Source organism: Pristiophorus japonicus, chromosome 20 (assembly GCF_044704955.1).
Source record: "Pristiophorus japonicus isolate sPriJap1 chromosome 20, sPriJap1.hap1, whole genome shotgun sequence".
NCBI lineage: Eukaryota > Metazoa > Chordata > Chondrichthyes > Pristiophoridae > Pristiophorus > Pristiophorus japonicus.
In genome coordinates this window covers 42,722,902-42,740,967 of record NC_091996.1, presented here as the reverse complement: position 1 = coordinate 42,740,967, position 18,066 = coordinate 42,722,902, and the positions used below count along the sequence as shown (strand labels likewise).

The 18,066-nt window shown below is 45.0% G+C and overlaps 1 protein-coding gene across 1 annotated transcript in view; it reads right to left on the bottom strand.

Moving 5' to 3' along the window:
• Window positions 1-18,066, bottom strand: part of LOC139232507 (probable voltage-dependent N-type calcium channel subunit alpha-1B) — a 958,198-nt gene that overhangs the window by 873,469 nt on the left and 66,663 nt on the right. Inside the window, exon 4 of the mRNA XM_070862825.1 lies at window positions 11,801-11,940. Coding sequence (XP_070718926.1) covers window positions 11,801-11,940 — 140 coding nt within the window. The remainder of the gene's footprint in view (window positions 1-11,800; window positions 11,941-18,066) is intronic.

The window sequence follows — 18,066 nt, the reverse complement described above, 5'->3', positions numbered from 1 at the left end:
CACCCAGCCCCACACCACTGCAACACCCCTTATACTAAAAACATTCTACACTCCACCCCAACTGGAGCCATGTGATCGCCTGAGAGAGGCAAAAACCAGAGAAAATATCTGGGAAAATTCCTCTCCAACCCATCCAGGTGATTGAAACTAGTCCAGGAGATCATCCTGGCCATATTCTATTCCCTGCGGTACTTACCATTATATACCATTATATCTGCGCCAACCAACAAAAGGTCGTCTAGTTTAATCCTAATTACCAGCTCTAGGTCCATAACCTTGCAGGTTACAGCACTTTAAGTGCCCATCCAACCATCTCTTAAAAGTGGTGAGGGTTTCTGCATCCACCACTCTTCCAGGCAGCGAGTTCCAGATCCCCACAACCCTCTGCGTAAAGAAGCCCCCCCCTCAAATCCCCTCTAAACCTTCCACCAACGACCTTAAAACTATGCCCCCTCGTAATAGCCCCCTCCACCAATGGAAATAGACCCTTACTATCCACTATGTCCAGGCCCCTCAATATTTTGTACACCTCGATGAGGTCTCCTCTCAACCTCCTCTGTCCAATGAGAGCAAACCCAGCCTATCCAATCTGTCCTTATAACAAAGATTCTCCATTCCAGGCAGCATCCTAGTAAATCTCCTCTGCACCCTCTCTAGTGCAATCACGTCCTTCCGATAATACGGCGACCAGAACTGCATACAGTATTCCAACAGTGGCCTAACCCAAGTATTATACAATTTAAGCATAACCTCCCTGCTCTTATATTCTATGCCTTAGCCAATAAAGGCAAGCATTCTGTATGCCTTCTTAACCACCTTATCCACCTGGCCTGCTACTTTCATGGATCTGTGGACAAGTCCAAGGTCCCTTTGTTCATCTACACTATTAAGTGGCCTACCTTATTAGCCCTCCCAAAGTGCATCACCTCACACTTCTCTGAATTAAATTCCATTTGCCACTGCTCTTCCCACCTGACCAGTAGATTGATATCCTCCTGAAGCCCATGACTTTCCTCTTCATTACCAACCACACAGCCAACCTTAGTGTTGTCTGCAAACTTCTTAATCATACTTCCTATATTCAAATCTAAATTGTTGATAAATACCACAAAAAGCAAGGGTCCTAGTACTGAGCCCTGCAGAACCCCACTGGAAACATACTTCCAGTCACAAAAACATCCATCAATCATTACCCTTTGCTTCCTACCGCCAAGCCAATTTTGGATCCAACTTGCGACTTTGCCCTGGATCCCTTGGGCTTTAACCTTCATGACCAGTCTACCATGCGGGATCTTATCAAAAGCCTTGCTAAAGTCCATATATACTACATCATATGCACTACCCTCATCGACCCTCTTGGTTACCTCCTCAAAAAATTCAATCAGGTTAGTCAAACACGATCTTCCCTTAACAAATCCGTGCTGACTGTCCCTAATTAATCCTTACCTATCCTAATGCAGATTTATCCTGTCTTTCAAGATTTTTCCCAATAATTTTCCCAGCATTGACGTTAGGCTGACAGGCCTGTAATTACTCGGCCTATTGCTTTTTCCCTTCTTAAACAAGGGTACTACATTAGCAGGCCTCCAATCCTCCGGCACCATGCCCATATCCAAAGAGGACTGGAAAATGATGATCATGGCCTCTGCTATTTCCTCTTTTACTTTTCTCAACAACCTGGGATGCATTTCATCCGGGCCTGGGGACTTATCTACTTTCAAAGCTGCTAAACCCCTTAATACTTTCTCTCTCACTATATTTATTTCATCCAGAATATCATACTCCTCCTCTCTAGCAGTATCTGCATTACCTCTATCCTTTGTGAAAACAGATGCAAATTATTCGTTAAGAATCCTACAAACATCTTCCACCTCCACATAAAGATTACCCTCATGGTCTCTAATAGGCCCTACTTTTTCCTTAGTTACCCTCTTACTCTTTTAATATATTTATAGAACATCTTACAAAAATAAAAATTGATAGATTGTTTTAGTCATGAAATATGTCCAGTAGCTTTAAAATGATGTATTTAGTTCCCCTTTTTCTATTAATATTTTTTAGCTCCCAATATTGTGCAGCATTTCGAGTCTCAGAGTATTAAGATGGAGTCTGGAGTCTCTCCTAACATGCACAATGACTATGACTCTTGTAAAAAATGGAAAATAACCTTAGGGGGCTTGCCTGCTGAATTTGCTTCCTTCCCAGTAGCTTATCATTCAACGCGCACATCATACCTCTTCTGGCCCAACCAAAATATAGGATTCAGTCACAGCAGAATATTGGATGAGAACCCACATCCTATCAATTAATGATAGTCTAATGCACTGAACCACCACACTGCCTGGCTCCCCAATGAGTTTTTTTAAAATACAGATCTGAAAGACAGGAAATGGAGCTTCCTGAAATAATGGGAGTTATGTTCTTCAAGCACAAGGTGGAATACAATTGTTTTTCAGAGCTTGGGATAAAGACACCAAATAAGCAAAATCTTAGCAATAAGAAAGTTACAGAAAACTAAATGTCACACTTGTTGCCCTGGGTCCTTAATTCAAATCAACTGATCTCCATTAAGGGTGAAGAAAGTTTGGTAAGTCGCAAGGCATTTCCTTTCCCCACCATCCGCCTCCCGCCCCCCCCCCCCCCCCCGGTCTCCCATCCCCTGCCCACATCCCCGGCCCCACCAAACATTTATCTCCTTTCCTCCTCACTACAGTTCCACAGGTATCAGCAGTCCTCCAATACTTCAGGCATTCTTTATGTGGTCCAGAAAGCAAGTGCCTCACAAGGATTTGCACTTTAAAAAAAATGTTAAAGCAAAAAATACATGGCTGTGCATAAATCATCAAAATATTAACCTAAAGATCGGCAGTAAAATGGCAAGAACAGACACACCACTTCCACTGACTAATCCCCTCACTAATATTGTTCATACTATTGGGAGTAAACTGAAGCACCTGCTTGATGCGATCAATCTGCATGAAGGAATGTCCCTTCAGATATGGCTTTCTCCTGAGGAGGAGTTTGGTGGCAGCCAGGTGTAATTGAGACTGGGAGTTCAACATCAAAACCCTGGTCAATTTGAAGCCAGGTGCTTTGCGATGATTGTCACTGAATTTGAAAAGGCTCAATGGGAAACAGGAGAGCAAATCGTAAGGTCATCTCAGATAAAATGCTACCAACAAATGTAGGGTTTCAGTAATAGGAAGTGCTCACGTCTGGTGGTAGCCTGGCAAAAAGAAAGTCTCCCAGGTATTGAAGTAATAAATTGGTGTCGGAACATTTTGTTTGCAAGTGCACAGTTACACAGAATGATAGAGTGTAGCCCGACACATTTCAAAAATGATCCTAATGAGTGCGCAAGAGATTTTGCTTTGAGTTATATAGTGAGTCTCAGAATATAAGACGGAGGTCCATTTTCTTAATACTTGACTTTAAATCCTAATCCTACAAATCCCACAAATTCGGGCCTGCCTCAGACGCGGACCTCCCCTCCAAACATCCACGCCTCTCACCGGTGACGACGACTGGACTACCAGCGACCGAGCGTCCTGCAATGGCGACCTGGACCTCTTTCTTCGGCCGTCGACTCAGGTGCCCCACCCGATCCTCGATCCTCGGCGAGCCAGGTGAGCCTCCGACCAGGCGATCGGACATCCATCCCTCCAACCACGATCGGACCGCCTCCAGCGGCGATCGGGCCCCCTCCAACGGCAGCAGCTGGGCCTCTCCTCCACGACTACAAGGAATGACGATCCTCGACAACGTCCGGTGAACCAGGTGAGCCTCTGACCAGACAATCGGGCCCCTCCAGCAGTGATTGGGTGCCTCCCCTTCAACAACGATCGGGCCATTCCCAACGACAACCAGGCCCCCTCCAGTGGCGATCGGGTCTCCTCCAATGATAGCGACTGGGCCTCTCCTCCTCGGCGGCGACTGGGCCTCTCTTTCCCCGCTGATGACCTGACCGCTTCTCCCCCAGCACGTGGTGAGTACCATGGCTGTGACCACCCTGACCTTCCACAATGAACTCCAGGGGATCACTGATCTTCCTAATGCCTGCCCCCAGCCAAACAGCAGGCCACCTACCATCAAGGGCGCTACTCAGTGCCGAGCTTACGGCCAACATCTCGCCGTAGGCAACTAGGCCCATACAGCAGTGCCTGGTCTCCAGTCGTCTCGGACCCCCTTGCCACTGGACCAAGACCTTGCTCAGCTAAGCCCGTGTGGATGCCGGTGTGCAACAACCACCACACGTTAAAAGAACTCACGCACAGGCATCTTCCACTCATCTAATATGAAGCTCTGGACCTGGTACGTCAGAACCCTAATGGACAACTCCAACAGCGACAGGCCAGAACGCCGCACCGCCATAGTTGCCCAGGAACATAGACCCTTTGACACCGACATCATCGCCCTAAGCGACACCCGGCGGGCAGGGGAAGGCCAGCTCAAGAAACATGGTGGAGGTTATACCTTTTTCTGGAAAGGAAAACCAGAGGAAGAACGCCACCTTCATGGAGCTGGCTTCGCCGTCAAAAATGAACTGGTCGGCCGTCTTAAAGACTCCTCTTGCAGGGTTAACGAATGCCTCATGTCCCTTTGCCTTACCCTATCCCGGAACCAATGCGCCACAGTCATCAGTGCGTACGCCCCGACACTCGATGCAACGGATGAGGCCAAAGAGGGTTTTTATACCAACCTCGAGACATCCCTGTCCCGCGTCCCCACGGGCAACAAATTGATCCTCCTAGGAGATTTTAATGCCAGGGGGAGGCGTGATTGATAGAGACGGGGTAGGGAACTCCAATGGCACCCTACTCCTGACAAAATGTCTAGAACACGAACTTCTCATCACCAACACCATGTTCCACCAGAGGGACAAATACAAGGCATCGTGGTATCACCCTCGCTCCAAACACTGGCACCTGCTGGACTATGTCATTGTCTGAGCCACAGATCGCAAGGATGTGAGCATCACCCACGCCATGACAGGAACTGACCACTCCTGGATGGACTATCGCCTAATCCGATCCATCATCAATATTAACATAGCCACAAAGCAGAGAGGACAGCAGAAGCAGTGCCGCAAAAAAGTTAATGCCGGGGCACTTAAAGACCCAGTTAAGAGAGCCCTATACAGCCAGCACCTCACAGCCATTCTGGCGTGCCTTGATGCCCTGAGATGCTCAATGCCCACAGCACTTGGTCTGCCCTCCAGGCCTCCATAACTAGTGCCTGTGAAGAGACACTTGGTTACTCAACCAGAAAACACCAGGACTGGTTTGATGAAAACGATTAGGAGATCCAAGAACTAATAGATGGTATGCGCAGAGCATTTCTGAGCCTCAAGCAATAATCCAACTCGGGAGCTGCAAAGCAACGTTACCGATGGCTCAAGGCTGAGGTCCACCAAAATACCCGGAACCTAAAGAACAGGTGGTGGATGGAGAAAGCACAGGAGATACAACAACTGGCCAACAACCACGATATGCGAGGATTCTTCATTGCAGCCAAGGCCACCTACGGTCCAAACTCCCAAGGCCCCACCCCACTCCTGGCCAAGAACAGGGAAACACTCATCAAGGACACCGAGGCTATCAGGGCCCGATGGAAGGAGGACTTTGAAGATCTCCTCAATAGAGACTCTGCCTTTGACTCGAGTGTTCCCAACTTCATCCCGCAGCATGCAACCCGCCACTACCTCAGTGAAACCCAAACGCTGCACGAGGTTGGCAAAGCCATAAAACAGCTCAAGAATAACAAGGCTACGGGTGTGGATGGAATTCCTGCTGAGGCGCTAAAATATGGCGGAGGCGCGCTGTTGGCGCGGATACATGACCTCATCTCTCTTATTTGGAGGGAGGAGAGCATGCTGGGAGATCTCAAAGAAGCTGTCATCGTGTCCATTTTTAACAAAGGGAACAAATCCGACTGTAGCAACTACAGGGGAATCTCCCTATCAACCACTGCATCTTCTCCCTGTGGCCGAGGAGCTCCTCCCAGAGTCACAGTGCGGATTTCATCCCCTACGGGGAATAACGGACATGATCTTTGCAGCACGACAACTGTAGGAAAAATGCAGGGAGCAGTGTCAGCCCTTATACATGGCCTTTTTCGATCTCACAAAGGCCTTTGACACTGTCGACCGTGAGGGTTTATGGAGCGTCCTTCTCCGTTTTGGATGCCCCCGAAAGTTTGTCAACATTCTTCGCCTGCTCCACGATGACATGCAGGCTGTGATCCTTACCAGCGGATCCATTTCAGACCCGTTTCACGTCCGAACTGGGGTCAAACAGTGCTGCGTCATCACTCCAACCTTCTTTTCAATCTTCGTCGACAAGCTCCCCGCTGGAGTGGAACTAAACTACAGAACCAGTGGGAAGTTGTTTAACCTACGCCGCCTCCAGGCCAGCTCCAAGATCACCCAAACCTCTGTCGTTGAACTGCAGTTTGCGGATGACGCCTGCTTCTGCGCACATTCCGAGGCTGAACTCCAGGATATAGTTGATGTATTCACCGAGGCATATGAAAGCATGGGCCTTATGCTTAACATCCATAAGACAAAGGTCCTCCACCAGCCAGTCCTCAACGCACAGCACTGCTCCCCATCATGAAGATTCACGGCGCGGCCCTCGAAAACGTGGACCATTTCCCATATCTCAGGAGCCTCTTGTCAACAAAGGCAGATATTGATGCAGAGATTCAACATCGCCTCCAGTGCGGCAGTGCAGCCTTCAGCTGCCTGAGGAAAAGAGTGTTCGAAGACCAGGCCCTCAAACCTACCACCAAGCTCATGGTCTACAGGGCTGTAGTAATTCCCACCCTCCTGTATGGATCAGAGGCATGGATGATGTACAGAATACACCTCAAGTCGTTGGAGATATATCACCAACGATGTCTCCACAAGATCCTGCAAATCCCCTGGGAGGACAGGCGCACCAACATCAGTGTCCTCAACCAGGCTAACATCCCCAGCATTGAAGCACTAACCACACTCGATCAGCTTTGCTGGGCAGGCCACTTAGTTCGCATGCCAGACACGAGACTCCCCAAGCAATTGCTCTACGCGGAGCTGCTTCATGGCAACCGAGCCAAAGGTGGGCAGCGGAAGCATTACAAGGACACCCTCAAAGCCTCCCTGGTGAAGTGCGACATCACCACTGACGCCTGGGAGACCCTGGCCGAAGACCGCCCTAGGTGGAGAAAGTACATCCGGGAGGTCGTTGAGCTCTTTGAATCTCAACGCTGCGAGCGTGAAGAGGTCAGGTACAGGCAGCGGAAGGAGCGTGCGGCAAATGAGTCCCACCCACCCCCCCCCCTTCCCCCGACGAATGTCTGTCCCACCTGTGACAGAGTCTGTGGCTCTCGTGTTGGACTGTTCAGCCACCAAAGAACTCACTTTAGGAGTGGAAGCAAGTCGTCCTCGATTCCGAGGGACTGCTTATGATGTATGATGATGATACGATGGAGGAGAGGAATTTTTCCGATATTCTATTTCCAGATTACAGTTTCAGAGGCTGCGACTGACTTTGCTAAATGATAATTTGAAACAAAAACAAAGATACAAGCAACTTATGATTCATAACAAATTGACACAATCACAACATAATTCTTTGTTCTTGTAATTGAGGTGGATTAAAAATGAACAATTCAAAACATAACATTATGCTATTGGATGCGAGGGATATTTCCTTCAGCAACAAACCAAGCCCTTAGCCTGGGTCTATTAGATTATCTGCAGTCATTCAATGAGATATCGATCTTTATCTGGGGCCTAAAATGCTAAATTTACTTTCCCAATTAGCACATTCCCATATCGGATCGAGATAGATTATGTGTCTGTCACCAGTAGCCAGAATACATAGTAACTCCTGAAAGATTCTGTGATGCAGCTAGTGTCCGACTGGAAAAATGCATTTTACACAGCTAATTGGACATCTGCCTCCGTGATAAACACTTTTTATTTTCCAGTAGCAAAGCTTTGATCGTTTACATAGAAAAATCTGTTTGATCAATCAGTACGCCAAAACAAATCAGAACTACTGTCTACTGTCAACACTGGATTTGGGGGTGGGAGGAAAGAACAGTTCAATAGATGCACCTGATCTGAGCGGCGAGGTGTCTGTCAGAACTGCATCATGCATTAGGGTTTCTTTATTCTCCATTAACAGATTTGCAGAGTGCAGAATCTGTTTATTTAATGTTCTCTGCAGGGCATCACACATCATTTTAGTGTTTTAATACAAATCAAAGCAAAAATACTTTTATCTCTTACGTTGGGAAAAAAAATCCTTGCTTAAAATCTGAGATGAACAGCCAAGATAAGCATTTTTAAAACAATTTTATGGAAATTCCCCAGACAGATTCTCTGCATTCTATACTGACCTCGTGCATTAGAAAATATTTTTTTTATATAAAATAAAAGAAATATATTTAATGGAACCATGTCTCACGCAGAACACAGACATTTTAAGATCACTGGATTACAAGCAGGATCCATTTATTGTATGGAATGAGACTTGTAAAAGCAATGAAATGTTCAGTCTGATTCGTTAAATAGAATGTGACTAAACACTGCAGAACATTTGGTCACAGCTGCCCATTTTCAAGTGAAATGTAAACTGTGAGGGTAGGTTGTCAAGGTGTTGTGAAAATCAGCAACAGTCCAAATCACCAATCACTCGAGCTTCTGAACAATGACAGATGACTGGACCTAATAATGACATTTATTCTTCAAATGTTTGTGTAATGTACACCATGATGCTAGTTACCTAATCTCCACACTATGTATACATAAATCTGTGCCAATATCTGAACATTATTTCAGAGGTAAAACTCAGGCACACTGCGAACTACTCAAAACCCAACAGTTAATACCAAGTCCAGCCAGATTTTAACCATGTATCCTTTATTACAACATAAAGCAACTCATTAAAAATGTACTCAAACTGCCATTAAATACTGTGCCACTTTGAACAGTTGCTCCAAGTGTGGATGTAGATAACCTAAAATCTCATCTTTGTTTTCAAATCCGTCCATGGCCTCGCCCCTCCCCATCTCTAATCTCCTCCAGCCCCACAATCCCCCCACCCCCCACCACCACAAGATGTCTGCGTTCCTCTAATTCTGCCCTTTTGAGCATCCCTGATTATAATCGCTCAACCATCAGTGGCCATGCCTTCTGATGCCTTGGCCCCAAGCTCTAGAACTCCCTGCCCAAACCTCTCCGCGCCTCTACTTCTCTTTCCGCCTTCAGGATGCTCCTTAAAACCTACCTCCTTCCTTCCCTGATTTCTCCTTATGTGGCTCAGTGTCAAATTTTTAAATCTCAGAATAATCCTGTGAAGCGCCTTGGACATTTCACTACGTTAAAGATGCTATATAAATACAAGTTGTTGTTGTTGTAGTAGTGAACCGAGCATTTACTGGGACATTCCCACTCAACCACTGCCAGAATATGAAGTCTGAAAAATGTATCACCCATTATAATAGGTCAGTTCTAAATGTTCCATTTTAGATAGTATCTGAAATAATAATTTCATTATGTTAGTTACCAATTGAAGTGAACTTTCATGGTATTAGTTAGTTAACAATGTTTGAAATAGTGATAGTCTGGTATTCACATAGGAGATATTCATTAATATCAGTTCAATAAGGATCTTCAAAATCATGCTCTTTTTCTCTCATCAGCTTTTGAGGATTACATTTACTTACAACCAAGTAGACCTTTAAATGTTACAAAAATAATCATTGCACATAGCACAATGGTCTGCAACTTGAGGAACAGTAAATTAAATGAATTAGTAAACACACGGTGAATGTCCAACTGGTTACTGAATTTATGAAACTTAAATTAAACAAATAAAATCATTTTCTGTGATTGGGATATCATGTTCCCTCTTAATTCTTTTTTCTGATCCTTTTAAGCTTCTCATTTATCCCTCGTTTTTTTTTCAGTTCTGAAGGGCCCTGCCCAAAACTTTAAACCAATTTTCTCTCTACACAGGTGGTGTGTGGCTCAGTGGGTAGTACATTCGCCCAAGTCATAAGGTTGTGGGTTCAGATCCCACTTCAGGGACTTGAGCACATAAATCTAGCCTGGCACTCCAGTGCAGTACTGAGGGAGTGCTGCACTGTCGGAGGTGCCGTCTTTTGGATGAGACATTAAACCGGGGCCCCGTTTGCTCTCTCAGGTGAACGTAAAAGATCCCATGGCACTATTTTGAAAAAGAACAGGGGAGTTATCCCTGGTGTCCTGGCCAATATTTATTCCTCAAAATCAACAGAATAAAAAACAAATTATCTGGTCATTATCACATTGCTGTTTGTGGAAACTTCCTGTACGCAAATTGGCTGCCACATTTCCCACCTTACATCAGTGACTACACAAGTATTTAATTGACTGTAAAGCGCTTTGAGATGTCCGGTGTTCGTGAAAGGCGCAATATAAATGCAAGTCTTTCTTTTCTTTTTACTGCATTCTCGGTTTTGTTTCAAACTTAAATTATATTCTGGCAATATTTTAGTGCTAGGTTACACCATGGCAAACAATCTACACCCTTATCGCAAGAAAACAGTCAAAATGTGCCTCCCTTCTTTTCGATCACCATATAAATGAACCTATAATTCATTTTAAGTTAATCAAAGCTTTTCTGTGTGATTCTTTGTGATGTTTTTGATCACTTTAGTGTAAGAAAACATAGGTGAACAACTGCTAAGCCTCAAGTAGTCCAACATCGAAGCATTGACCACGCTCGATCAGCTCCGATGGACGGGCCACATCGTCCACATGCCCGATATTAGACTCTCAAAACAAGCGCTCTACTCAGAGCTCCAACACGGCAAGCCCGGGTGGGCAGAAGAAATGCTTCAAGGACACCCTCATAGTCTCCTTGAAAAAGTGCAACATCCCCACTGACACCTGGGAGACCCTGGCCCAAGGCCGCTCAAAGTGGAGGAGAAGCATCTGGGAAGGCGCCGAACAATGGGAACACACAGAAGCCAAGCGCAAACATGACAACCCAAGCACCCCACCCAGCCGTCCCTCCAACCACCTGTGACAGAGACTGTAGATTCCGCATTGGACTCATCAGTCACCTGAGAACTCATTAGTGTGGAAGCTAGACATTCTCGACTCCGAGAGACTGCCTAAAAAGAAATAGGAGTGCAATGTTATATCTAATGTAACATGCACTTAGATCAAATAGTACAGGAGTCAATGCTTTCTCATTCTCCTGAAATAACAGAGTAGGTTCCGACAGTCTAAGTGATTTCCACACAAGCTCACTTTTGCCACTGCACCATAATAATAATGATGTACTAGCCACCTGTGGATAAGTATACAGTAGAGGCTCCATCTTCACCCAAGAATATGAAGGGGACCTCATGGTAGATAATTGAAACGAGCAGATAGTCGAGAGTGTCCAAATCTTGCTATTTTATGTATGATACAGTATTGCTTTAGGTACAGGAGGGAAGACAAGTAAAATACCTACAATTAAATGTTACTAGTTTTATTCATCAAGTAACTGTGATTAAATACAAATAAAAGTATCTGTGCAAAAAAGGACTTTCTGCAAGGTTTTGTCCCGAGTACATTCTGGCTGATAATTGGGATGGTGTATAATAGGAGTGCGGATAAAGGAGGTTCCATTGTACTGAACACAACAAAGCCCCGAGCATAATATTGAGCTTTCGCAGTTTCAAAATGCTTTATATTTCAAACTTTCACCGACAAAACATATGTAATCTTCGACAGTAAAACAACGACACTGGCAGTGTGGAACTTTCAACCACTTACCCTGTGAGAACCACCACAAAATCCATCACGTTCCAGCCATTTCGAAGGTAAGAACCTTTATGAAAAGCGAATCCGAGAGCAATGATTTTGATGCCAGCTTCAAAGCAAAATATTCCAATGAAATAAGGCTCAGTGTCATCCTGAAAGAGCAAAATACACCAATGAGAAAGGTCATCTTATCTGAAGACACAAAAAAAATGTCAAACTGTTCAAGTTATTTGTCAACAGCTAGAAATAGATTGTATTTTTACTGAACGACTTTTAATGTTGCATTTGAAAGTGGTCAAATAATTTTTACCAGAATAAAATGCAACTAATAGGTCAGACTTTCAAAAAAAATCACAGAAGAAACAGTACCTGCTTCGCTGTGTGGACTCTCAGAATTATTAGTATCGAAATCTTACAAAAGATTTGGCTTCCTGAGCTTTACCCATCAGAAAGTATCGGATTCAATTTTCAGTCTATGTTGAACTAGCTTATCTTAATCGGACTAGTAATACGAGTGTTACAATTGACTTGGCCAAGGAGGAAAAAAACAGCCAGTGTTCGAGATTCTGATTACTATCCAGTGACTCCGACAAGAAAATGCACATGTGTGGATGCTCGCTGAACAAAGGATCAGGCTTAGCTGTGTTGCTATCCCATGATAAAATACCCTGCCAATACATTGTCTGGCTCATGTATGAAAGATTGCAACTAGGCCTAGGTAGCTGTACCACAGCAAGAATTAATCAGGAGTGAAAATTGGGGAGGGGGAAGGGGAAAGAGATGAGAAAACCCCAAAATGTGGAGACCTTTCCACCCAGCACAATGGGCCCAAGTTTCCACAAGAAAAAAAACGGGCGCCCCTCCGAGCTGGGCGCCCATTTTTTGCGCCTAAAACGGCACCTAAAAAAATCCTCGGTAGTCTGCACCTACTTACAGGTCCTCTGGCCCTTGGCGCAGTCAGCACGAGCTGTGGGGGGGCGGAGCCAGGTCCCGGCGCTGAAAACAGTGCTGGGACCTCTGCACATGCGCGCCACAGTCGGCACGCAAGTGCAGTAGCTCCAGGCGCCGAACTGTGTGGGATGGGCCCGAAGCACGCAGCCCCTAGCCCTGGCCCAATGGCCTCACTGGGGCTCCTCCCACGGCCAGCTCCTGCTCCCCGCCTGACCAGACCCTCGCTCCCCCCGCCCCCCCCCCCCCGGCGACCAGACCCGACCCGACACCCGCTCCCCCCCCCCCCGCTCCGACCCGACCCGAGACCCGCGCCCCCCCCCCCCCCCCCCACCCCGAGACCCGCTCTCCCCCCCGCCGACTGACCCGACCCGCGCTCCTGTTCCCCGACCCGACGCCCCCCCCCTCTCTCTCCCTCCCTCCCTCTCTCTCGCTCTCTCTCTCTCCCTCCCCTCTCTCTCTCCCTCCCTCCCCTCTCTCCCTCCCCTCTCTCCCTCTCCCCTCTCCCTCTCCCCTCTCCCCTCTCTCTCCCCTCTCTCTCCTCTCTCTCCCCCCCTCTCTCTCTCTCTCTCTCTCTCTCTCTCTCTCTCTCTCTCTCTCCCCCTCCCGCTCAGCAGCACGAACGGTTGCAGAATTCTCCCTGGCTGAAGCACTTTCACACAGGTAGGAAGATGGTTTATTTAATCTTTTCGTGGCTTATAAATGTTTATTCAGGTTGGATTTATTTGTATAATATTTGTAGAAGTATAAATAAGGATTTATTGTCGAATTTAATGAGTTCCCTTCCCCTCCCCTCCCCCCCACCTCGTTCTGGACGCCTAATTTGTAACCTGCGCCTGATTTTTTAATGTGTAGAACAGGTTTTTTCAGTTCTACAAAAATCTTCACTGGCTCCATTCTACTTTAGTTTGGAGTACATTTTCACTGTGGAAACTTTCAAATCAGGCGTCAGTGGCCGGACACGCCCCCTTTTGAAGAAAAAATTCTGTTCTAAACTAGAACTGTTCTACCTGACTAGAACTGCAGAAAAAAAAATGTGGAGAATTGCGATTTCTAAAATAGTCCGTTCTCCACCAGTTGCTCCTAAAAATCAGGCGTGAATCATGTGGAAACTTGGGCCCAATATATTAGCATTCAGCATATCATTCTAGTTGGAATTGTGTTATATGGGTTTTTAAATTGTACAATTTTTCTCAATATACAATTAATTAAGAGCGTTCCAAGTGGATACTTCAAGCATCATGAAACGACTTTGCTAAACAAGTGCATCTCGGAGTTAATGAGCATTCTGGACTGAAATTAGAAACGTGAAGGAAATTCCGAGTTAAAAAAATACAATTTATTGATAAACAACACTGAAAACCAGGCTCTCATTTCCTACAATAGTGAGGTGTTCTTACCAGATTTGCTTCGATTTTCCCCTCCGTAGTTTTTTAAAATTCACTTTTCTTCTCTTCTAGTGATCCTCCAATGTCTCAGACCATTCCCTAGCAGAGAAGCTGGCCAGACAATCTGATACTAGCTCCTTTGACAATGCCTTCCTTAAGCCAGCTGTCATATGGTGCATAAGAATGACCCAGGTGACTGGTCCCCAAACATTACCCTGCTTTATAGGGATACATTCGACCTCTGCTTTCACCCTCTTCAAAAACCCACCGAAAAACAGAAACACATTTTGTGGGGAACTATCAGGCGTTAACTTGTACGCTAACATGACGACACACCAAGCTATGAACACCATCATCAAGAATTACTTAAAAGCTTCAATGGCCACAACCTTTTACATTTTAATAGTGTAAGGGTGCAGTTACAATACAATCACAGTGTCTTGGCACTATCGCTGCAGTTACTGGGAAAATGCAACCTGAATCCGGAGTCAGAACCTGAACTACCACCAAAGAAAAGCAGAGCTAGACTCCCTGAGAAGCAAGTCTCACTTTGCTTCTCTCGAGATTCAAGTCAGGTTTTAACACCCGATTTATACTATACATGTTTTGCATCAGTCCAAAGTCAAAACTGATTTGCACTGTTATGAAACTTGCAATGGGAATGCTTCCTTAATGTAACCGATCAGTGAAGGCATAATCTTTGTTTATAACTGGATTTTAATCTTCACCTTTCATTCTTAGTTTTATGTATGGGATTAGCAGGATACGGGTCAGGAACTACTTTTAGGAGGATTAACTAATTCCCTTAAGGATCATGCTACAAGAATCTTTCAGGTTGAAGACATATTTCTAAAAAGAAAGGTCACACTTCAAACAAACATAGTATATGTTGAATGAAAGAGTTTCACCTCCTGGGCAGAAAATATGCGATATAATTATGGGGTACTGCAGCTTTAAAAGGCATCTTTCAGTATAAATAAAAACAGAAAATGCTGGAAATATTCAGCAGGTCAGGCAGTATCTGTGGAGAGAGAAACGTTTCAAGTCAATGAACTGATGAAAATAACCTGACCTGTTTGTGCATTTCCAGCATTTTCAGTTTTTATTTCAGATTTCCAGCATTCCGCAGCATTTTACTTTTATTTCATTATAAATAGGTTGTCAGGTGCTCAAAGAAGTCACTATCACTATATTTGTTTGAAGGAAAACTATACATCAGCACCAGCACTTTGTGACAACAGGAGATTGCCTAGTCTGTTACTATTCCCACTGGTGATAAGGTTTTAACCACCATGTTACTTCTGGTCTGCATACAAGAAAATTGTAAAATCATGACTTACTCATAACTTGTGTGCTGCAATGAATTCATTTTTTTTTTAATTAAATGCAGCTGTTTATTCAGGGTCCTTCACAGAACCTATTCATTGAAGAATACTATACCGGTTTTCAATTATGCGGATTTTTAGCAGAATAATTGGCACAACACTGCTAAGTACTATGCACCACAAGATGTTACTTTGATTTTGCTGTGCAGTTGACTGAAATCTCTTAAGAAGCAGATATTTAGAATTTTTCAAATAATAAATGTTCCAGCTATTCAATATACCACTGCATTGATAAAAACATGATGGAACCAGAGTGGTACAAAAGTAATGCCAGTAATGCGCAGTGCCTTAGAATGTGGGGGTGAAGGCACACCGCATCCTCTATTCAAATCAGCTCCTGTTTCAAGCCACAGAGTGAAACAGTGCCAGGACAGAGTTAGATGGGGTGGCTTTGCTGGGTCGCTACAAACTGCCTCCCAACGACTGGTTATTGCCCGTTTTTCAAACTATGGAAGCAAGCCAACTGTATACCTTTTGCCAGAAGTACAGGAGTGAGGCAGATCCTAATCAAGAGAAATTTGAGGGACTACTGCCCTTCACTAGCAAGTAAATACTCCTAAAAATAAACTGATGGAAATACCTATTCAATCATCATCATCATAGGCGGTCCCTCGAAACAAGGATGACTTGCTTCCATGCCAAAAAAGGGATGAGTTCACAGGTGTTTCAATGAAGGACCTGAACTACATCTTCAAGGGTGGAAGATGCCTGTGCGTGGATTTTTTTAACACCAGCCACCACATGGGCTTGTCAGAGCTAGGTCTTGGTCCAGTGGCAAGGATTACCCAAGACGGTTGGAGGCCAGCTCTGCTGCACGGACCTAGTGTGCACACATATCGCAGTGTGGGCTGGCCCGTGCTGCCCTGGGCCCCTGGCCCCAAACTCACGCTGCCCTATAGCCCCTTGATTATCTACTATTGGAATGTTTTTCGTGTCTTCTCCCGTGAACACCGATACAAAATATTTGTTCAACGTCTCTGCCATCTCCCTGTTCTCCATTATTGATTCCCCATTCTCATCACCTAAGGGACCAACATTTACTTTAACACTCTTTTCCTTTTTATGTCCCTGTAGAAACTCTTACTATCTGTTTTTATATTTTGTGCTAGTTTACCTTCATAATCTAGCTTCCCTCTCTATCATTTTTTTAGTCATTCTTTGTTGGCTTTTAAGTTTCCCAATCCTCTGGTCTCCCCCTAGTCTTGGCCACATTGTATGCCCTTGTTTTCAATTTGATACCATCCCTTATTTCCTTAGTTAGCCACGGATGGTTATCCCTTCTCGTATAGTCTTTCCTTCTCATTGGGATATATTTTTGTTGCGAGTTATGAAATATCTCCTTAAATATCTGCCACTGCTCATCAACTGTTCCATCCTTTAGTCTATTTTCCCAGTCCACTTTAGCCAACTCTGCCCTTGTACATTTGTAGTCTCCTTTATTTAAGCTTAGGAAACTGATTTGAGAACCAACTTTCTCACCCTCCAACTGAATGTGAAATTCAACCATGTTATGGTCACTCATTCCTAGAGTATCTTTTACTAGATCATCATTCATTAATCCTGCCTCATTACACAGTACTAGATCTAAGGATAGCCTGCTCCCTGGTTGGTTCCTCAGTGTACTGTTCAAGGAAACTATCCCGGATACACTCTATCCTCAAGGCTACCCTGGCCAATTTGCTTTGTCCCATCAATATGAAGGTTAAAATCACCCATGATTAGTGCTGTTTCTTTTTTACAAGCCTCCATTATTTCTTGATTTATACTCCGTCCAATATAGAATATGCCCACCAGCGACTTTTTCCCCTTATTATTCCTTATCTCCACCCAAATTGATTCAACATCTTGATCCTCTAAGCCAATATCATTTCCCACTAATGCTCTGATCTCATCCTATATTAACAGAGCTACCCCACCTCCTTTTCCTTTCTATGCTTCATCTCCACAGATGCTGCCTGACCTGCTCAGATCGGATCCTCTGTCCATGCTAATATATTGCCCCCAACCCTGTGAGCTTTTGTCTTGTGCAGTAACCTCTTGTGTGGCACTTTATCGAATGAACATCTAGACTACATTTCTGCATTGGGCTACACTAAGATTTACCTGCTGTGTCTCGGTCTCAGCTGTTTAAATTGAATGTGCGGCCATGTGTGCCGAACAGGTTCTGGTTTGTTAGCGCTGTTGGCCTATAGCTAACAGCTGCTGCTTCACTTGTTGTCCGTGACTCGTTCGACCAGCTTCCAGCTGTACTGCTCTCTGGCTTGTGGTTTTGTTATTCTCCGCCGCTTTGAGCTACTCTGACCTCCAACTTGCGACAATTTTGCCATCAGCTTCCTTTACCGCCACCGACTCTCGTTCCTACGGCAACAACCTCCATCCTCGAACTCTCTGCCCTTCAAACAGCTTCTGGTGTTCGCTCTCCTGCTGCATCTGTCTCTGAATTTGGACAGCGGTTCGTCGATGCTCTATCCTGCCAACGTGGGCTTTGTCCGTCGTGGGACCTCTGAACCTGATCTCCCCACTATTGTCTCCAACCTGTTCCCTCTATGGGACCTCT